Raw genomic sequence first — 23,285 nt, forward strand, 5'->3', positions numbered from 1 at the left:
CTCCTCCACCTACGTCGGGGAAGGAAGAGGCCGAAACCAAAGATGGGACCAGGTGATGAAGAGCAAACAAAGCTGGCCAACAAAAAGAAGGAAAGAGGATGAAGATATGGTGAGACAAGATTAGCAGGAAATAAGGAGTGGATTAGTAGGAGCTTGACTCCTCTGAACACTGGGATCTTGGGTTTTTCCCCACAGTGTTGTGCTGCTTGACACTAAGCTCACCTCTTTATCTTAATCCTCTTTCAGCAGCTGTTGGGGGTCCCGCAGGCAGGAAGTGAGGAGGTTTACATTAATTAGCCTGTGACGGCTGAGTTGTGTCAGTGATGAAGGAACAAGTAAAAGAGGAAACAATGGCGACGAGAAATTCAGTCTCACCTTGTCTGAAGCCGCCACAGGTGAAAATGTTTGTCCCCTTATTGAGTTCTCCTGTATATCACTGAACCAACTGTGATAAACTACATTATTTGGAAAGCTGAAATCAATTTCATGAGCCACACCCACACCTGATTGATGCCAGACGAGTTAAACAAATGGTGTTCAACACCTGTTTAATCAATAGTCTGTAGTAGTAATTAATGCTTTTAATGTTGTAACCGGGGGGAAAGCCCAGAAGTGCCTGTGTTAGCACAGAGAAATCAGCTGGAGGAGGACATAGCTTCAGACAGCAGAGTCTGGAGTCTTATTTTCTGATATCTAAGACATCTCACCTCTGATTTGCTAACAGCAGCACGACTCCACCACTGACTCTAAATGTTTGCTTTGCAATGTTGATGTTTTACCTCCACAAATAACACAAGTCTGAAAGAGCTCTGCTGTGTGGTGGAGTTTCTAACGCTAACAGTTAGTTTCTACTAGCCGAGACGTTCTCTGCCGTTTCCTGGACGCTAACACAACAACAGCCTTCCCGTTGCGAGCCAAGATGGGTGAGTCCATGAATGTTATGTGACAGTGTGACGTAGATCTCTGAGGGTTTTCTAATCCTAGAGTTTCACCGTCTATTTTCTACCAGAAGCTAATGCAGGAGATAGTAGAATATTTTCATGTTCAGTCTGCATGAAAAACTCAGAATGACTGATTATCAGTGAACCACATCTTTAAATGCAACCTGTCTGACAAATTAAAGTGAGCTAAACGATCTTAAAAACAATTATGTCATGTTCTAAAGAACATTAAGAACATTTTGAGCTCTGCGGGCTTGTTTAAGGTCAGAGGTCATTATTCAACAAAGCACAGCTGACCAAAAACACACAAGCACGTCTCAACCTCTCCAAGAGTTTTGGGAAAATATTCTGTGGACTGAAGAGACAAATGTAGAAAACGATCATTCCAACAAACACGGTGGCGACAGTGTGATGGTCTGGGGCTGCTTTGCTGCTTCAGGACCACTTGCTGCAACTGACGGAACCATGAATTCTGTTTTCTACCAGAAAACCCTGACTGAAAGAATATCTAACCTTTGACCCTAAACAAACCGTTCATGCTGGAAAGCCCTTCAGAATTAGAGGCGGGACAAAATTCATCCACAGCAATGCTTACCACAAAAGCTTGACTGAATTTGTCAGGGTTTTGGTTTGGATCATTTTTATCCTTTGATCAGTAAAGTTATAATTAGAAAACTGCATTTAGCATTTTCTCAGGTCATCTTTGTTTGATCTTTACATTTTTTTTGCTAAAAGAGCAAAGCAAAAAGAAAACTTCAAAGCATTGCGGACGAGCACGATGGAGCGTAACTGGATGACACAATCACGACAAATGTGTCAGATTCCCCAAACTCAGGGAAGGCTACATTGTTTTATTTGAGTGTTTATTAATAGGTCAACAGTCAGCCAAGCATCCAAGCATACAACATATTACTCTTTAGCCTTTGCTTTGTTTCACGCTCTGAACAAAAAGAAAAAGGAAACAATAGGAAAAGGCAAACAAAACAAACACAATAAAAGATATTTACAAACGGCATTATAAATATGTCAAATGTACATCATTATACACAAGTACCAAAGATGGTCAGTTAAAGTCAAACAGAGCATCTAAAAAATACACCTAAAGAGAAACACAAACAACATATCAAAATGAGGTTTATGGATCTAGAGTACCAAAACCAGTTCAGTTTGTTTCTCCAGGAGGTTTTTATCTTTAGATAAAAAACATTAAGCTAATATTTACACTTCATATTGTGTTTGTGTTCAATCAGGCAGGCTTCTAGTGTTTTCCCTTCCTCGTCTACGGTAAGCAAATAAGGGTTCAACTCTGCCTTTATCCCGCTGGACAGTTAAATGTACTCAGTGGAATAAGTTGGTCAAGTCATTATCAGAAATAAGGCTGATATTACAGTACGATTAAAAAAATAATAATAAAAGGTTTGTGGCTTTAATTTTTCAGTTTTGGGGAATTTTGCTAATCTATTTTAAAGTTAGATAAAAAAAAGGTTGATTCAACTTAAAATTTGTGTGTTTTAAGGTTGTTTAATCTGTAAAAAAAAATAATTCATTACGATCAAGAATTTTGGCACTAATGGACAAAAATTCAACCATAAACTATTTTTTTCAAGTGGGCAGAGAATAAGCATGAATTTGTTTCTATTTTTAGGCAATTGAGGGTTCTTGTTGTGATGAAACAGCTAATCACAGGTCTTTTAAAAAGATTTCACTCCTTTTAGCAGTTCTACTAAAGCAGTTGAAGTACACAAGATGTAACACTTGAGGAAAAGGCAGGAAATCCTGCAGGAAAAGTTGCTAATTCTTCTTTGGCGACACATATTTCTAAAGTAAAAGTGGAAGATGGACTGCAAAAGGAAAAGAATGTTAGAATATGTTTTAGCTAACCTAATTTTCATGTGGAGCGTAGATTCATTTCCTATGAAATGAAAGCAGGAAGAAGTTTTTTTTGTAGCGTATGAAAGAAAACTTTTCTAGATTTCGTTTTCCTTATACTGGATTTAAGCAGGAAAAAAGTCAAATATACCGGTTCCTTCACAACATTGCTTCTTCCTCTTTTGACTACATATACACTTTGAGTTGGCTCACAGCAAAATTATTGCAGATTAGGTACCATGTGACGTCTCCTTCTGTAAACAAATAATCCCGCCTTTGTAAACTCATTAAAATCGACTTGTTTCATCAAAATCAAACAAAAGTTGCACCTGAAGTTGTTTTTTTAATCCCAACTTAAAGGAAAAAAAGTGGCTGTGGAATACTGTACAGTTTTATAAATAAAAAACAAAATACAAACTTAGCATACATCCCTCTATAGACCTGTCGCTGACTGAAATCCCTTTTATTGCCTGCTCTTCATGGGGAATTCTCATGGATGAAAGAAGGATACGTTATATTGACAAGTCTGAGAAGGTTCAAACTGCTCTTAAAAGAAATAAGGCAACAGAACAAAACTACTTTTTACAAATATTTGTACAATAAAACACAGTTTTGTTCCCGAATCTTCACCGTCTCGTCTCGAGTGTCCTTTATATAAAACAGAAATGCCCGGGTGCTCAGTAACTGCTGCGCACATTTACTGAATCGCATTAAGTTCAAACACACACACACACACACACACACACACACACACACACACACACACACACACACACACACACACACACACACACACACACACACACACACACACACACACACACACACATCACAGAGTCAACAGCAGATATGATCCATAAAGTACCGGTGTCCCATCTTTTAGCCACAGGAGGCTAACGGGTGTTTTCTGGATCTTCTGGTTGGAACTAAAGCGAATACGTAGAACAATTACCAACAAAACTCATCGTAAAATTATTCCAACAAAGAGATCATAATGGAAGAATTTCACGGCTCCAATCAAACCTTTGAATGTGAATGAATTCTGATTGAAGAGGCACGCTTACAAAGCCATGTGGCTTAATAGTGGTAAAACATTTTGCCCCTGAATCCCTCCGTAGTCACGGACACTTTTTACTGAAGGATTGTGGGTGAAGAAAATGACTCACTTCCAACCCAATAGGAATTCTGCAATCAGCTCCTTTATGATGATCCGAATCCATTTCCCTGTGAATTAAGTATCTAAATCATTTGGCCTCTTTAACTATAATTGCTTTGCCTTTGTATATGAATAGCACGAAAGAGTTTGATGGCTGTGTCGAACACATGCATCATTATGAGAGCTGTGGCAGCTATTGTTAGAGATTTAGTTTGTCTCCAGATCGGCATTTCAATCCATTTTTTTTTTTTTTTTACATTTTTTGTATTATGGTGCTGAGGCTTAGGACTTCGAAGGAGGTTTATACTATAAAACTTAACTCACGCCACTAAAGAAGAGAAGACGTGATAGGACATGTTTAAAACAGTAAGGATTTTTTTCTTTACTGTTCTTTAGGGACGAATGCCAGAAGGAAGCCTCGCTAGTTTGGTTGATGCTTAAAAAAACTTAAAGCTGATCATGATCCCATCAGACCAAGTCTGAATAAAGTTACAAAACAAAATGAATTAAAAATAATACAATAATAAATGTACAATATACAGATTCAAGCCTGCAACGCAGTGAATTATCAACAGTGTGTTGATTTTTCCTGGCATCTCTCCTTTCGTTCTGGTTCTGGGTTACACAGTGAAACAGAGGTGGAAGTACCAAGAAGAGAAACAGAGTTGAGTTCTGGCTTCTACATGATGCTGATGCTGCGGTTGAGATCACACTGGGCGTTGTTGTTGTTGATGTTGGGGTTTCGGAGGCTTATGTTGGACGTGGGCGCGGAGGTCAGGCTGCTGGAGTCGTTGGGGCAGCCGTGTTGAAGCAAAATGTCGACGCACTCCTGGCTTCCTGCTCGACGGGCGTAGGACAGCGGCGTCTGGCCACGAGCATCCCGACTTTTCACATCCACTCCGTACTGCAGCAGAGGGGGGTAGAAAAGCTGTTACATGATAGGAAACTAAATATCCTCAAAAGCACATTTAATCTCATAAATAATTTTCTCCCCATATCAAACAGATATTAAATTATTTTTGCATCTGTTGATTCTAAATAAATAAGTGATATAAACTTAGCAATCTGCACCTTTTCCATTCACCTCTATTACATCATTCCAGCAAGGCTCCTTCATTTTCTCCAAAGATCAATCAGAAAACAAGAAAAGTGGATTTTTTAGCTTAAGTGCAGTTTAGATTTTGTTAAAAATGTGAAATTTGCTCCTTTTCTGCACCTTTTCTTCTATTTTGAAGTTCTGCATCCAAGTATCGACTTAAATATTTTTGTGCTTTTTTACCTAACAAATTATGTGAAAAACTCAGCTGCTCAAATCAAATCAGTATTTTCAAAGGTGGCCAACACATAGTGACCTTTTTAAAGCACAAACAGAATGAACTATGTATTTTTAAGATCTTTACACTTCAACACCAGAGGAAAAAAAAAACCCTCATCTGTCGAGAACTTTTCCTTTAACTTGAACTTTTGGATTTAAAGTTTGACTTTGGCTCTTTGAAAGTCTTAAACTGAACCAAGGTGAACAAACTGGCTGGAACAAAAATGGCTGTCTGTAAACCTCCCATCCAAGCTCACCCAGATGAGCAGCTGCGTGATGACAACATTGGCCATGGCACACGAGAGGTGCAATGCGGTGCGTCCGTCTCCATCCCCGTAAGTCTCGTTGACTTCCTCTTTGGTGCCGTGGGCCAGCAGCAACACCACCAACCTCAGGTCATCCTCCACCACCGCTCGGAGCAGCTGCTGCCCCAGAGGAACGTCGGACTGGGGCAGCCCCAGCAGGAACAGCTTCTGCTCGTACTTGGCCCGGATCCAGCTCTCCTTCTGCTCCCTGCAGAGGAAAACAGACAGGAGCAGCTGCAGGTCAGGCCAGGGGAAACATGGTGAACTTGCTACGAGCAATTTCCCACCTTGGTTAAAGAAGGTTCGGAATAAATTAGAGGCTATAATTTAAAGGCAGAGTCACACACAGAAAATAGACTGTGAACACACTGGGGAAACATTACAGTAATTGGCCTGTGAGACTCACTGAAGTATAGTGACATTTTTAAATTATTAGAGCACCGGAAAAGTGATTCCATTATCGCACACGTTCACAGTGGGAAATAATACAGTAAGATAGGCTGGAGAGATCAGAGAATGCCAAAGGGTGCGGCGCTCTGGGCACCATTCCAGTTTTGTGTGATTACGGTCAACGCCACGGCGGTTATAGCTTAGCCAGCTTTCTAAAGGTTACACACCTCGAACAGGATGTCTGCTGCGGACAATACAGGAAGGTGGGGGACGCATTTTTATCAGTGCTGTCGGCTGTCAGTCTGAACTGGTGGATCCCTTCCACAAAAGAGGCAGTGTGCCTCTAGCCCTGGGCCTCCCTTGGGGGTGGCTGGGCCCTGAGTCAGATCGATGGGGCTGAATGGCAGCCAGAAAGAGGTGGCTGGATGTGGGGCTCCTTCGCTCCGGCCTGTGGCAGAGAATGGAGATGGAGGAGAGCCTCCGTCCTCTATCGTCGGGCAGAATTCTATCTATTGCTTTCCATCTTGACCCCTCATATCATACTCACATACAAACTGTCCCCAAAAAAATAAAATCAATATCAATATGTGAATGACTGAGCATGCCCAGTGTGATGCTGACCCTGTGACCCTGTCAGTCAGTGTGATAAGGGGAGCAGAAAGAGGCTGTTGTTTGGATCTGTGGGTGAGTGACAGAAAGGAGAAGGTTCGTACGAATCGGTTAAAGCGGCGACGCTGGCTGGAGTGACAAGGCTCTCGCGGGACTCTTTATCAACGGGCCAAGGCTCAGCAGCATGTACAACCTGACAGTCCAACTCCATTCAATTGTGTTTCATCTTAATAAAGGTGGAAATGGCCAAAATCTGCCTTTCAGATAAGCAGCTAAACATCACATCCATGAAAGAAAGTTGGTCTTTCTCGAATTTTATTTCATCAAACTTTGAGACTTTTAATTGGAGAATAATAACTTTTAATGGTAATTTATCTAAATGGTCGCGTGCTCCAGCTTGTCTGAGTGCCAGTCAGACATCAGTTTCAGCACAACCATCAGGTCTTTAAGAACAATCTTTTATACAGCACCTCTCAAGATGAAAATCACGAGGCGAAGAACAAAAATGTGAAAATGAAAAATTAAATGATCAAAAAAAAATATAAAGAGAAAAATTAAATGCAAGAAAAGGAAAAATGAGGAATGAACAAGAAAGAGGTAATCAGTGGATCCCGGGAAAGGGGGAATTGGTAGAAAGAGCAGGAAAAGGAGAGGGTAGTGAGTGACTTTCTGTTAACTGTTTCATGTCCTTAAAACAGCTGGGCATGACTCAAACTTAAGGCCGACAGTATTTCTTCTTTTTAGCATCTTTGTAGAAAATATTGCATGTGTGAATGAAAGTCTGGCTTCAGTCAGGGCTGGTCAATATGACCATATAAAACTACATCAAACTAATCACCATTTTTATTAATCATTAATGTTTTCGGTAGCCTGGATATGTAAATATATGGTCAGGCCAGGACTCACTGAACCCAGTCGTGGAACATAATCTACGGTTGTCTTTCAAACTTTCTCTGCATGCAGTTGGACAGCAGACCAATCAGGGCCACAAACAATGTGATGTATTCGTCTATACGGACGTCAGTCACTGAGGCAGTCCGCCATACATCCTTTGTCAAAATAAAAGACTTATGTCTCAAAGAAAAGCCCAAGTCTAAATAGTTCAAAGTAGATGCTAAAGCAGTTTCAAATGAGTCACCATTCAAGATCCGACGCCATCTTTTATTTGTTCTCCATCGCAGCTCTGTCGCTAAACCCGTCCAATCAGTGCGTTTTCATGCGCATCAGAAAACCCAAGTATTACCCTCGTTCTCATGTCTATTGAGGAAAAAGTATTTAGAAATACATATTGTTATACTTTTTGTGCCCAGCTCCAGCTCCAATTAGGACTTCAAAACTTTATTCAGCTTCAAACAGAGGTGCTAAGGATTAAAGGGGTCATATTATGACTTTTTAAATTAAGTAATAATTGTTCTATGGTCAATATAAAACACGTTTACAAAGTTTTTGCACAAAATTCCTCTAACGTAAAGGAAATGTAGTAGTTTAATTCTTAACAGTTTCAGTACCTTCCAGAATGAGCCATTTCAGGGCTGTGTCACTGTGTGAGCAAAACTTTTGGTTGATTCACGCTGATTAGTCATAACTCAGTAGGAAATGACATCAGCAGATGTCGTTCAAAACTACCGGCATTAGTAAAATCAGAAGAGTTGCTTTTTGCAAAAGAAAATAAGCATAAATCACGCTGCTTTAAAATTGCTGATACAAAACTCTCAACACTGGAAAATTATCCCATAAAAAACACATCTTCTTCTGGTCATTGAATGCCACATTTTACAAAACACATCTGCAATTGTCCTCCAAATGGATTAAACTATGACAGAATAAAACGTTGTAAGTCAGTAATGTTACTGTGGATATGTGTGTGTGTGTGTGTGTGTGGGTGGGTGGGGTCAATGGGAAATCAGGTGGGGTACACCCCAGAAAGATAGCCAGTCCATCGCAGGGCAGATCCGGATGAAATCCACATTCAAATCCACTAATCTGCATCAGGCTCATACCATTTTCTACCAGACTCCTTTCTGAGCAAACTTTGTCTTTTAACAATGAGTCGGGTGACTGTTCCTAAAAGCAAAATTAAACTTGCAAGAAGAGAAAGTTTTAATTATCATCACCCAAGCCATTATTAGGTAACTGCGAAACCACTGCTCGAGGCTCATAAAGGAACTGAAACTATGTTTAAGATTGGTTTTAAAAGCTGAGGCACGGATAAGCTAATTGCTACATTTTTGGAAAACCCTGGAAATGTGGAGGTCATTCAGCCCTCCAGGCCATGAGGAAACCTTTTCTTATAGGAGGAGGTTATGTGACCAACAATACACCGCTAATAGCAGGCAATTGCAGTTGCTTGAAGTTTTATGGCGTAAGACCTCTGTCAGTCCCTGCTCAGTCATTCTGGACAAGCCTGTTAATAAATCAATTGGCCTTAGAACTGGTGGAGTGCTCAGAACGGCAAGGGGCTGTCCGGCCTCTCCACCTCTTTGGTTTAGATGAACTCTTGGTTAAAAAGTGTTTTTAGAGATTTTGGGACTTTCTGAAAACTGTAGCTACATCCCGCTGGACCCCTCGAGGCAATATCGTAACAAGAAATCTAAAAAACACTAGGAGCTGTTGTCCACAGTTTGTTTGAAAAAGCTGGAGCACTGAATGAACACTGAATCTGTAGAGCCCAGTGAATTAATATGAGCTAAATGAGGCATAAAGTTAGCACCATGATGTGAAACAAAAAGGTTGAAGAAAGCCGGAAGACGTCAACATCTCAGAAAGGAGCCCAGAGGACACTTCATTAGCCTTCGCTACAAAATCGGCCATCAAGACCTGCAGGAAGAGACCTCATTCACTGCTGATGCCGAGCTTTGAATTACACAAATTTGCTACTAGAAAAGCCGATTCCCAAGAAGACGGTGGAGCAAAAACTGCCAAGCAGAAGTTCTTCAGAATTCCCAAGCTGCTGCTTCTCGGAAAAAAAAAGAGCGTGAAAGGAAGTGAAATGGTAATCCCGCCTCTGTCTTTTGTTTGAAGTAGCAGAACAATCCAAACAGAGGTAGGGTTTAGACAGTCGTGGGGGGGGGGGGGGGGGGGGGAAACTGAGACTCTTGAAAAAGACACTTCCTCACAGCAGGAGGAAGAAAAATAAAATCAGCAGATTTAGCATCTCAAAGTGCAAGGACAAAGTAGGAGGGCAGGTGGAGAGGGGTAAAAAGGAGGGAATTTTCACAGCATGGGGAGGATATTTAGGAAATTGATCTAATGGCTACTCCTGTGTACACTCACACAGCTCTCCAAGCTCAAACACACTGAACATCCCCACCCGGGCTCGGGCACATACTTCTTCTGAATTTCACTGTTGCTCAGGGGATAGAAGGACCTTTAAGTTCCCAATAAAAACACCGTTCTCTACCACGTTTTGCCACTGCCTACTCCTGCTATTCGGTTATCCCTCGGCACAAGCAACATTCGACTTTCCTCGACTTTGATGGGAGTGAAATTCTGGGCAAACATCAAAAACATTTCCAGAGTTTAATGTGGAAATGAGATTCCTGTTTAGAGCTGGTGTCTCCTTTCATTTGCCTTTGCAGGTCCTGCTGAGATAAAGGCAGCCCCAACAGTGGAGAAAGGCCTCTTTTATAATTCTATTACCGCTCCGTCCCTTCAGCTCTCCGTCGAGCAATGTATTCTGACCCTGACTTAATTAAGTGGCAAATGGCAGAATGATTCTCCTAAACCCAGCCCACAGAGTCAAGAACACATGACTGAATTCAAATAAAGAGGAACAAACAAGGATAATTAGTCAAGCCTGAAAGACAAAAGGCAAACGGGAATTTATAAGAGGGGAAGGGAAACTGAGACGGCGGAGGTGGAGCTCGCGATGCTTCGGAATGACCAATCTGATCGCCTGCAATAAAGGCGCAGCGGTCCATAGGAGGAAGAGGATGTCTGTCCCACGACTCGCCCCATCTTTCAAACGCAACTATCAAAGCTCCCCTAGCTCCTCCTTCGTCTCCACGAGCATCCAACTCCACTGTGGACACATCAAACAGATGCAGTGAAGGGGAGAAATAGGGTTGAAGGTGGAACAGAGAGGAAGGGGGGGTCCTGGGTTGGACCAGCTTGAACAGACTTCCCAGCGGGGGGTGGGCGACTTCTATACGACTGATTCCCATGCAGCCAGCAGCTTCACTTCCACAAACTGCGAGGAGGGAAGAGCAGAGAGGGACAGCAGAAAGACGGAGAGGGGGCTGAGAGGGGAAAGACAGAGGGAGAGAAAGCTGGGCCTCTAAGCATCAAAGGTTGCTAAGGGTGAGAAATGAAGGAGCAACACAGTAAACGCCTCAACAAGAGCGCTAAATAAGGCCTCCTATGGTCCAGCGAGTTACACTTTAAACCAGCTCTGCTCTGCTGTGAGAATACTAGCTCCAAAACAATAAAGACAAATATTTTTACAAGTTTCTCTGTCTTCCACAGCACAGTCAGAGCAGATGACCAGAATTCAATAGAGTGTTTCTCTTTCTTTTATTCAGCCCTAAAGAATCGCCAATGGGAGAGCATCTGGGCGCTAAAGGCAGGCAAAAAGGGATGAGCTGAATATATTGTGACATTAATGAGGTTGTCAGACCCCTCATGATTGAGTGGTTGTGTTTTTGTGCCAGAAAGACTAACACTCTTAAACGCTCATGCTGTTAACCCCTGCTGAACCCTTGCTTCTCACACAAAGCTGAGGGGACGGGAACACATGGCCCGTTTAAGTGTGCACATTGCTTCATGTAGTGCACATATTTAAGTCTTGGCCACTGGCTTGAATCCTTCATTTTTCAGGTAATTAGACCCCTTTTTTCTCATTTTGATTTCCAAATAGGGCTGAGATTAAAATGCATGGTTAATAAGTCCTCCTTCCTCTCTGTCCACCTGGCCCTGAGACCTAGTGGCACATTGGCAATTAGCAACCAAGGTTCTCCATCTCCCACACAGGGATAATTACTGACCTGTGGTTTTCATTTAGGAAGAGAAAGTAGAGAAAGGACAAGGGAAGACCAAGTCATTCATTTGTCTTAATTAATTAGTCTTCCTCCACTAACACTCCTGGCAAAACAGACTCTTCAGAGAGCTGGCACTCCAGCACTACTAACCTGTGAACAGCGTTTTGGAGGGCTAATGTGGGGCAGAAGATAATGTAGACAACTCTTTCAACACGAGCCGTTTGAACCCAGCACTGATTTCACAACCAGCCTGAGACGTTGACGCTGCAGCCGAAGCAGAAGGGGTTAAAACAGGCAGAGGGGGCAGGTTTGGAGAGGTTAGTGGTGTGATTCATTTTTATTACCACGCAGCCCCTGCAGGCGGCAGGAGCGGCAAATTATTTCTGAAACAAAGTGGAGGGCTCTCATCAGAGCTATTACCCGCCTGTGGCCGAGGGCGGCGCAGAGCCTACAGAGGGTGACAGCGAGAGGCCCCCCACCATCTTTGAGGGATAGCCGTCCACATCCGTCCACGCTCCGGGATATCCAGCCCCCAAAATGAGAATCGTTTCCATGAGTGTGTGTGTGTGTGTGTGTGTTAGAGGAAGATAACAGTAACGCTAGCTGACCACTCCCAGAGTATCCGTCAAAATATTCAGTTTTTGTCACAAACGTGCCAAGAAATTAGAGGCTATGTGCAAAACACAATGACTCCCAGGTGCTAATTAAAAGAACAACTGCCCAGTAAGATGCTGACAGCCAGGGTCAGCGTCGATCCAGTCGACTCATAAACTATAACTGGTGATGTGCATTGTCACCACTTTACAATGAGTGGGGAGATTACAAAAGTAAACCGATGAGTCATTGGGTAGTTCCTTTAAGTGTGCATTAGTCAGTGGAAATCACTTGGAACAACTTTTGGGTCGCAGGACTGCAAAAACATTTTTTATTAACTCTCTTCTTTCCTTGCAGAAAAACAAAAACAAAAAATTAAGCTGTTATGTGCAATAAAGCTACTTCTGAATAAAAATGTGCCAGTCAAGATATCTGATTAGACAAAAGTACATAAACAGTAAATAGTGCATAAACCGTGTTTTTAAATGTATAACTGCATCTTTACCAGACTCACAGGATTAGGAGTATATGATGAACAGAGGTGCACCGATTCTGGTCTTAAGTGGCTGATTCAGATTTTTCTAAAAGGACAACAATGAAAATTATTCAAATCTTTACTGGCATGAACTTTTTCATTTCGAAAGAAAAAACAAACAGCGTTGCTAATGTGAACTGGTACTTTGAGATAGGAAGAACATAGATTGTTCAATAGATCAGTTTAAGCTGATCACACTGACTGGTCGCTGATGGTTTTAAGTGCAACACCAATCATGGGTCCTTTTTAGAAGACACACCATGCCAGCAAATCAGTGTAGTGTTATGAACGTGCTGTAGTGGCATGGCGTTGCGGGAATTTTGCAGCATTCGCGCCGCCACGCTTGGTAGTAAAATTACTGCAACGCCAGACTTGTGAACGCATATTATGCCTTGGCACAACAGAGGGAAGTGCCATGATCACGTGGAGAGTTACTGCCAGCAACTATGAAAGGAAAAACGGGCAGCAAGTTTCGCTTTGTAAACAAAATCAGCTGAGATAATAAACTGGAGCGATGCAGAGCTCTAGGAGCTTCTCGCCATTAGAGCTGGAGGTCAGATCATCAGAGGCTGCACAGGGACTGTGGAGGACAGCTGCCTTTTGGAGTAGCTCGTTAAAAAAAACTCAAGGAGCTCAACTTCGAATCATGATAAAAAGCAAGTTATGACCAAGACAAACGGAAGTCCGCGGCAGCAGCAGAGACCACCTCAAAACTCGCTTTATACCGCCATTGTGTAATCTTTTGTAAAAAGGACACGATTGCGCAACATTACCGTCATGGTCTGACCATTTATAAACGACCTAACGCTCCCTGATGCCGCCATGGCGTTGCAGCAAATTGGCAGCATTCTTTTCTACAAGGGGCTAAAGAGCGTTTTGCAATGTCACAACTTATTATTCTTATCCTCAAGATATGCTCCATTATGACTTTGATGAAATTAAGTCTAATACAACATATAAAAAATCTGATGATGTAATATTAGAATTAATTAAAAACACATAAGTAATGCTGTGACACTTTGGTCAATAGATAAAACATTGCAAAAAGCTGTATAATTAGCAGCCAGAAATGATTAAAATGTCGTTAAATACATTTCTGTTAAAAACTCATAAGTACTAGTGTAGAATCATTCTTGTACAATTGCTAAAACAGGTAATCAGGAGAGGCAAAACCTCTCCCAGAGGACTAATCTGTATATATTGTGTTGCCCTGATCCAGAATATCATAAACTAAACCAATCTTGTGGATGAATGCATTCAAGTTATATCTCAAAAATGCAATGAGAGTAAAGCTAGTCTTGCAGAAGACATTCAATCAGAAACCAGGTTGATATTCAGGTAGTTACTGAGTCGTTTAGATTAGGTGTCACTAATGTTTTAGCCAGTCAGCAGCCATACGATGCATGCATAGGTGCCATCACAAAGCTGCTGCACGTCACTGATGCATCATAATTAAAATCCTTCCATATTTGCTTTATTCAAGTTCAAGAGGGATAAACAAGCACAAGACTCTGATTTCATGACAAAGAAAAAAAGACAACATCCCATTAAACTACGTAGAAATAATTTATACAACAACGTGGTATTAAAAGGGATATTTTGGGTTTGAAGATGACTTTTTCTGCAAATGAGATTTATAGTTGGACAATGAAAGCTTGCTGCAGGACAAGATCAGGTTTTTTAAGACAGTGAAGAACCTTTCTGCTCGAGGCGATGTGCGAATGACAGCGGTAGGGTGAGGATTCAACATCAATAATCTTTCATCAAGTCCCACAATGGAGCATTTCAGCACAAATACTATTCAATAAACAACTGTAGGCCATCATTTAGGTCTGAACTGGCCAGAGAGTGGAGGATAACATCAGGATGACAGGATGGAAATGGAGATTTAACAGTTACCATAGAAAGAGATATTATGAAATATCATGATCTACATACAAATTAATTCCTCTGTTTTATTTACAATAAAATGATATTGTATGTTAGCAACTCATATAAGCTTTGGTTTGTTGAAGTGTGCCCCACAACTAAATTTGAATTGATTTTAGAAAATGGAAAACAAACAGGCTGAATGTGGTTAGTTAAATAAATAAACAAATAAACAACACAAAAATGGCTAACATTCCATAAAAGCAACATTTCTTATTTAAAGATATTGGCCCGACTTGGCATTAAAACTGTACCATCTACTTTAACATCTATATAAATATGAACCAGAAGGAAGGAAGGAATTTTCCCAGAAATCATTATAGAAAATCAAGATTCTCTCCTCCAGACAGTGAAGAACTGTTTTGCATACGTCACTCAAACATGTCAAACAAGGATGCTGCTGTTGCTAGTACATTGTGAATAGCTGTATTTTGTTTACAGTCAGGCTCTCAATTATTACGAAAAATTGCGTTGGCAGCTGCAGCAAGAGGTCTGAGCCATATGCCTGAGTCCTAAACGCATTTTTAAACAACACAGGTCTGATCTAAAATAATAACCTACATCTATAAATCCATCTGGAACCTCACCGATCCTTCTGGACTCCAGCAGGCGAGTCCCGTTAGCATGACTGCAGCAGCACTGCTAACAGTGTTAGCTTCGGTTAGAAAAAAACAAGTCATTTGGGAAATGTACCACACACACACACACACACACACACACACACACACACACACACACACACACACACACACACACACACACACACACACACAGAGATATGAACTAAAAGATGACTCCCATATTTCAACAATAGATCCTCCTGGGTCCAGCAGAACCTTTGTGCCATCCTGGATTAGTGCAAAAACAATGAGCCAAACTAGTGAGATACTCCAGCACCAGGAAGACTTATTCTGGTAAACTATTGGTTTAACACACGCAGCAGTAAAACTGGCAGCTCATTATTTTATTTATCTGTAGATTAGTGAAGGATACTGGGACAGTATGATGGAGCTAAGACCAATAGTCAGCTGAGAGCTCCAGGTGTACATATTGTATATGAAATGAAACATTTACAAAAGTAAACAAACCGTACAGATGTTGGTTCTGAAAACTAACAGAATCCTCCTCAGTGTTCAAATCGTGTCACGAGTCTTCTGAGTCAGTCTCAAACATGTCTGCAACTCCGGTAGTGATATCTAGCTAGCGGAGGTCAGAGTTTGGTTGAACTTCTCCAGTAAGAATTCTGCTGTTGTGTCCTTGGGCAAGACACTCAACCCACCTTGCCTGCTGGTGGTGGCCGGAGGGACCGGTGGCACCTGTGCTCGGCAGCCTCGCCTCTGTCAGCGCGCCCCAGGGCAGCTGTGGCTACATCATAGCTCATCACCACCAGTGTGTGAATGTGTGTGTGAATGGATGAATGATACACTGTAGTGTAAAGCACTTTGGAGTCCTTACTCTGAGAGGTGCTATACAAGTGTGGGTCATTTATCATTTAATCCAATATCCGTTCCTGTAGTCATATCCCAGAGAAAAAAAAACAAATCTGACGACTAGCAGCGGCTTCAGAAGCTACATCTGACTGATGGCACATTGTTCTCTGCTATAACGCTTTTCCTAGGTGCGCGTTGCGTAAATTTTGGGCCGTGCGGAGGCGCGGTGGAGGGGCGTGGTTGTTAAAATGACGCAATATCGCCACGCGGAGCCATGCGGACGTGTCAAGCATAAATGAACCTTAACGCAGAAACACTGGAGTTGGGGGTTGTTTACTACAGCTGTTTGAGCAGACCTCCTTGTGAAACGTCACCAGCTGCCCAGGGCTAAGACCGGAAGCTAGTTTCTGTTTTTGCCGCGCTAGTCAAAAACATCAGATTTTCTCAAAAATCCAGCCGTGAAAATCCAAAAATCTTTTTTTATCTGAGGTTTTAATACTTATTTACACATGCCGTTCAAAGGAATTTTGCCTCTGGCCAATATCTTTAGGTATCTGGTCAGTATCTTTAAATGTATATTAACCAAACTTGAAACAAAACATTAAAAATTAGTACTTTAAAAACCTGCTCTCAGGTCAGTGCAAAAGAAAATTCATTGTGATGCTATTTCTAATATTAATGCATATAAAAACCTAAGTGATAGCTGGGGATAGCATTGTAACACAGAAGAACCCCTAGTGGCTGGCTGCAGTACACATTTTAAGTCCCGCCCCCTTCATGTAAACAAACTGGCATTTTTTCCCATTAATGAAAAGTAAAAATGCAGCTCATGTTGTTTTTCCAGGAGTTAGGTCTCATTTTTTATAATGCTGCTACCACATATTGAAATGTTACTTTTTCTAATACATTTACCTGTAAATCCGTACGGATGAGCAGAATGCACAGATGATAGCTCCCCAAAAATAACATGGCAGCATTTAAAATGGCTTCACTTGTCAACAATAGAAGTAGAAAGACATTTTTTTTACAATCACAATATTATTTTATAGAAAAAAAGTTTGAGGAATAACTTATTAGACGCCATATAAAAGAAGTACAATCAACTCAAGTAAATATGCAATTTTGTCTGATAAATACACTCCTCACCCTGAAATATGAAACCAACAGTCTGCTTTCAAAAAGCAACACCAGGAAACTTGAAATATTAAAGAAGAAACAACCTTCGAGTCTCTTTTCACTTTTCTTATGAAAGTTCCAGAGCTCAGATGCCACCAGGGAGACCCTGCAGCCAGTCTTCTCTGTGACAGACAGAGTGATGACCCCGGTCTGTGTGATGGATAGGTGACAGGCTAACTTTGGACCCCCGGGCCCGCCTGTCAGGGTGGGGTTTAACCGTCATGGTGTGCTTAATTACCTGCACAGCCACACAACAGGTCATTAGTCAGACTGGGACACTGGGTCCCACCTGACCAGCGAGGGATAAAATAATCCTCCCAAATTAAAATTAAAGGATAAAAATAAGAATTGGTGAATCTACTTGTTGCATCACATGTTGTTATACTCTAAAATGTACCAATAACATAAATCTGTTGTTAAAGATGTGGACTCGTTTCTAAAATCTTGATTTGATTAGCACTTACATGCTAAAAATGTACAACTTTAACAAGTCTGAGCATTTATCAGGTAGGTGAGAAATACTGTCCTTCAAGCCACTCCTTTTTATGAATTACAAAGTTCAAGCTGCAGAACTGGAGATTTATTTGATACCATGAAAAGAAAAGAGGGATGAACTGCAGAGGACAAGCTCTGATCTAACATATAGTGTGAACAGTGTGCACAGGATGAATAAAAGACATAAAACTGTGTTTTTGACTCAGTAGGCTGACATTTACGCCCCCCCGGTGCTTCTTATGGAGCATTTTGTGGTGTGAACTGCCTCTGCTGAAATGTGGGTGGCTAATAAATGGCAGCTAATGGAGAGAAGACGGCGCTGTCTTCTCCTCCTATAATCTCTGAACGCTTCATTAGGTAGCACCTTGATTTGCTGAATTGTGCTAACCTGGTGCTGTCGCTCCCCGGCTTGGTGTATCCCTCCAGAGCGCCCTCCCACACACTGTTGGCCATGGCATTGCCGATTGCTGTCATCACCATGCTGAGCTCCACCGGCCAGTCATCCAGGTCTAGGGAGCGCACGCGGGACAGGTGGGTGCCCAGGTTCCGGTGGATGCCTGAACACTCGATGCACATCAGGGCACCCAGGTTCAAACTGGCCCAGTCTGGGTCTGTGGGGCGGACAGACGGAGGATTAGAACAAGCTTTAATGGTGTTTTCAGGAAAACAGTCAGGTACACATTAACAGGTTCTATGTACCACATGCGATTGATTATTGCGTTAGATAAATTAAAACCAGGTCCCTTATGATGGGTCTAGGATTTGGTCACTGATGGGTACTAAAAGTATAAAGAAAACATATTGCTAGTCACACATGTTTAAGACAATTAATTATTGATAAGTGGCCACTTCTTACAAAGTAGAAAATCCACACCTAAGGGGTTATTCTCTCATGAACTTACCATAAAACACAATCATATTAAATTTATCTGCTGGATAGTTATATCAGCCTCCCAATATTATTGACTGATTATCAGAAATGATCAGTATCGGTTTTTACTGTTTAGATTTATATCATATCAGAAATTAATAGTTAGACTATTGGTTAAAGAAGCCGACATTGAACATCCCTACCTAAAACCACAAATAAACACAATTTACACTTTGATAAATCAGCTGATTGGGTAAAATCTTATGCATTTAATTTGATTTGAGGTTAAATAAACACCTCGCCTTCTTCTGAGTGAAATTCAACAACCACTCACGTCAAGATCTTCAATGGTAGGGAGGAAAAACATAAAAGAACCTAAAAAATCCCATAAAATTACCGTTTCCTCTCCATTCATCAGCATGATAGTTTGAGGAATGTACACATTATCATATTTTATATTTTTATAGATAAATGAAAGTTTTTTAGTCATGGATATTATGGCTCTATGGGCATCATTTTAAAAATAGGAGCTACAGCTGCAAATAATGCAGGTTTTGTTCAATAATTTCTACCAAAACAGCAGCAGTAAAATAATAAAAAAATACTTTTTTGAACAAGTTTTGTTTGTTACTGGATTTTAACTTGACAAAAGATGCTTTTATCCCCCTTCAAACGTATATATAAATATTTACAGTAGTTTTTCTGACGGTTTGCTGTTATACTCACTGGGTGCATCACAGTCCACACAGAAGCTGTTCCCCCTCACGTTCCTTATGGACTGAATGGCCATTGCATCACTTTGGCTCCCTAACCGAGACTGCAAGAAGTTGGGGAGAGAATAAGTCAACAGAAACTAATTATTTCAGCATGAAGGCAAACAATTATAGCTGGACTCAAAACACAGATAACCAGCGAGGAAGAAGACGAGCTTCCTTCGAAGGCTTTAGAAGAAGTCAGACGCAGGAAAAATATGAATATGAAAATGAGGCTGTGTCTCCCCAGCATGCAGACACGAGCCGTGCTCTATCTCAGATGTCTGTCAGTTCTAATAAGAGATCCCCCACACTGCGGTGCACCTGTCTGACAACCTCCCACATGTCATAGGTTGAAGTGGGTGAAGAGGGAAGGGGGTGCAATACGTGTGGAAGGGAGGAGGATAAGAGGATTGGGAAAGAAGCTGCAGAGTTGTAAGAGAAGACAACTGCTCATCCAGTTCCCTTCTGTTGATCATTTATTTTACTCTACCTTGTTCTTGATGCTCTCACATGACTGCAGGCTGGCGAAGATCTGGCTCTCGATAGCTTGGACCCAAAGCTCTCTCTCCTCGTACGTAGAAGCTTCAAAGTTCCACGTCTGACCCGTCAGCGACACAATAATGAACTCGAAGGAGTCTTCTTGTTCTGAAAAAAACCCAAAAGTGATCAAAGAGATTATAGCCAAAATTGAAAATAAGAAATGGTCATGAGTTATTTAGGTTAGCCTAATAAAAAAACCAAAAATCAGAACCAAAGGCACAGGTGCACATTGACACGACACCGGCACGTATGTGAGTCGTGCAACTTCAGTCCACATTTCAAAAGTGTGTGTTTATTCAAAATGTGTAGGAATAATTTCATGTGGATTGGACCCATGAAAAGCCCATAAACCCTTTAACACCAGTAGGGAGAGCATGTTTTAGTTCCCACTGAAACCTGCAAACCATAAAATACTAAAACGACAAAAAAAGTATTATAAAGAACATCAAAGAAAATATCATGGGGTTGTTATTATTACTCTACAAGTATTGATGCAAATTATCTATGGTTATTGTTATTGTGTTATTGAGTGTGACCGGAGTTAATAGAAGACACCACATTCCACCGATGTTACAATCTCTTCACTGGTTGCCGGTTCAATTTAGGATTAATTTTAAAATTCTTCTTGTAGTTTTCAAGTCCTTGAATGATCAAGCCGCTTCCTATCTGAGTGTGTTGCTCCACCCCTACCACCCTCCTCGTGCCCTCAGGTCTGCAGATCAGCTCCTCCTCACTGACAAGACACGGTGCAAGACCCGCGGTGAACGGGCCTTCTCCATACGTGCATCAAAACTCTGGAACTCTCTGCCCCTCCAGGTTAGGCAAGCACCTTCAATCGCTGCTTTTACATCTAGTCTGAAAACGCACTTCTTCTCCTTGGCTTTTCCTCCATCCCACTTGGATTGCTCAGTTTTATATTTGTGTATTTTATGGTCCCAATTGCCTGTTTGGTTCGATTTTTAGTTCTTTCTTTAGGTCTATGTGATTATTTAGCTTGTTGTAACTGTGAAGCGCTTTGGTCAGCTGGAACTGCTGTATTGAAAGAGCTCAACAAATAAAATGGCATGTGAATACACCTGCTGGTGTGAATAAAACAAGTCAAAAGACTATTAAAATGTTTATATTTTATTTGCATGATGCATTTTTTAAAATCAGTTTCTATGGTATTTCAGAAAGACCAAAGGGATATTTGAACTCAAACTGCAATAGAAGCTTTGCAAGAAAATCCAAGAAATAAAGCAAGCAAATGATGGTTTTGTATTTCATACATTCTAAAGTAGTTTTTAGCCCAAATAAGATAAAAATATTGAATATTAACAGCGATTCCCTTTTATTCAGCATCTACTTCTGTTGACAATAATTCTAACATTCACATCGCAAAGTTCAAACTAAATAGCTGCAATCTGTAAACCTTTGCTTTTCATCCGTCTTCGCCCAAACAAACAAGTTTCCTTTATTTTGAACCAACTTTATCCACCAATTCTTTGTGTTGACTACGATTTATGGAAATGTCACCTGATGTTTTCAGTGAAGACTTCTGACACAACATATGTTCCAACACATGCTGTAACGCCTCTGCTGATCAGAAGCAATTCATTAACTCTACAGTACAAAGTGACTCGTGACTCGTGTAACATCTCTGGTCTCTGCACATGCTTCAGCTCATTGCCAAATGATTTGTAATTACCTAATTATGTCTATGCAAATACTGCTCTCGTTTGCATAAACTACGTTTGGGGGACTGACGGCAAAAAGACGCACGAGGTTTGTGTTTTACTCTGGAGCTCTGATCAACCATATTTAGGTTTTTCAAGCAAAACAGTTAGCATCATTAATCAATGAAAGAGCATAAAAGCTATGAAGCTGCAAACTAGTCTGACATTTGATGTAAAACAATTAAATTAGCGCTACATAAGTTAAAAAAAATGCCCGCAGAAACATGAAGTAAACAGTGGCAGACTAATTATCAGATTAAAGGTATCACTTTTTTATTTACAATCAATTTACCCTCCTTGTTGCACGACACAGTTGTACGCCGGTAAATGACAGATGTGCGTTGGATGACTCCAATACTGCAATCCTTGTGCTGCAGGAGAGGGCCATTTCTTCAGGGCTAAAGCAATAATCCAATTAGCTCGACACTGACTTCAATTATCTGATTTAGTTTGCGGAATCGACTTCAGGTCACAGAGAATCAATAAGGACTTCGAAGCCTCTTTATTTAGACTTAAAGCAAAAAAAAAAAGCCTGTGTGTGTGTGTGTGTGTGATATTTTTAAGTACTGATGGGATAGAGGATGGAATCAAATAGTTTAACTTCAAATACAACTAAAAAAATGTAAAAGAAGGTCTTTAAATGTATTTTTCTTTAAATTTTACTTTTCCAACATACCTACTGGTACAATAACTAAAGCATTTGATTAGGATTTGTGATTCCAAATGTTGGAAAACCTGAACAAAGCTAATTATTCTGTTGGCTGCCCAGGCAATAAATTAGAGGCATTAAAACACTTTCATTATGGAGATTAAAAAAGCAATGGATGGCTGGTTTCTTTAACTGATGAGTGTACGAGACAACACAAATTCTGTACAACACGTGAAACATACAAAAGATGGTGATGAAATGCAAGAACGTGCAGCCAAAATGCCTCAGAGCAACATATGATGTTAATAAATGTAGCTCTAGCACAATGACAAGCCATTTATTGATTTAAACGGGGCGTAATGTCAGCAGGTATTTCATGATCTGATCATAAACACCTGAAATGATCTGCTAATGAAATAAATTGTTGGTGTTTTTGTTACCAATCAGCTGTGTCAGTTAGCATGTAGCTAGCCAAGGACATGCACATCAGCATTAACCTCCTGAACACATCTTCACCATGCTCTGATCTACAAGTTCTGGCCAATTAGAAACACATTAACATGGACGGAGGATGAGGGGGAGCACACTTCGAAGCCAATGGAGGCGCCAACTGTGAAGAATGATGAAAATATGAATTTCCTTAATTAAGGTGGCATTATAAAAAAAGAGGGAATTATAGTGTAATGGCTGCAGAGCCACAAAAGGGAGAGGAACACATTAAGACGCACATCTCTGTCCAACACTTACATGGATCATAAAATTTTTCATGAAACACCTCAGTTACACATGTTGTTCATCTGCTCCTTGATTGCTTGTTGGAGTAAAAAAAAAATCACATTTTATTGGAGGAGAAATCTGTTTGAGATGCAAGGAAGTTTAGGAAAATGATGTATACTGGCTGTTGCAGAATAAAAAAATATTGCCTTAAAGCTGGGGTACGTGGTTTACATGTTTTTAAGTAACTCAAAATATGCTTAAAGGTGCAATATGTAAGAATGAAGTAAGAAATGACAGCTTGTGGTAACTTCCTCAAAG

General features: G+C 40.8%; 1 protein-coding gene across 2 annotated transcripts in view; it reads right to left on the bottom strand.

Moving 5' to 3' along the window:
- Positions 1–4,448: 4,448 nt before the first annotated feature.
- Positions 4,449–23,285, bottom strand: part of agap3 (ArfGAP with GTPase domain, ankyrin repeat and PH domain 3) — a 153,617-nt gene continuing 134,780 nt past the window's right edge. For both annotated transcript variants that reach the window (XM_015956717.3, XM_015956716.3), the window contains exons 14-18: positions 19,837–19,991; positions 19,318–19,408; positions 18,109–18,331; positions 5,539–5,794; positions 4,449–4,870 (exon numbers count right to left, since the gene is read on the bottom strand). In XM_015956717.3, coding sequence (XP_015812203.3) covers positions 4,646–4,870; positions 5,539–5,794; positions 18,109–18,331; positions 19,318–19,408; positions 19,837–19,991 — 950 coding nt within the window. In that variant the 3' untranslated portion in view covers positions 4,449–4,645. The remainder of the gene's footprint in view (positions 4,871–5,538; positions 5,795–18,108; positions 18,332–19,317; positions 19,409–19,836; positions 19,992–23,285) is intronic.

Source organism: Nothobranchius furzeri, chromosome 11 (genome assembly GCF_043380555.1).
Source record: "Nothobranchius furzeri strain GRZ-AD chromosome 11, NfurGRZ-RIMD1, whole genome shotgun sequence".
In the NCBI taxonomy this organism is placed as follows: domain Eukaryota; kingdom Metazoa; phylum Chordata; class Actinopteri; order Cyprinodontiformes; family Nothobranchiidae; genus Nothobranchius; species Nothobranchius furzeri.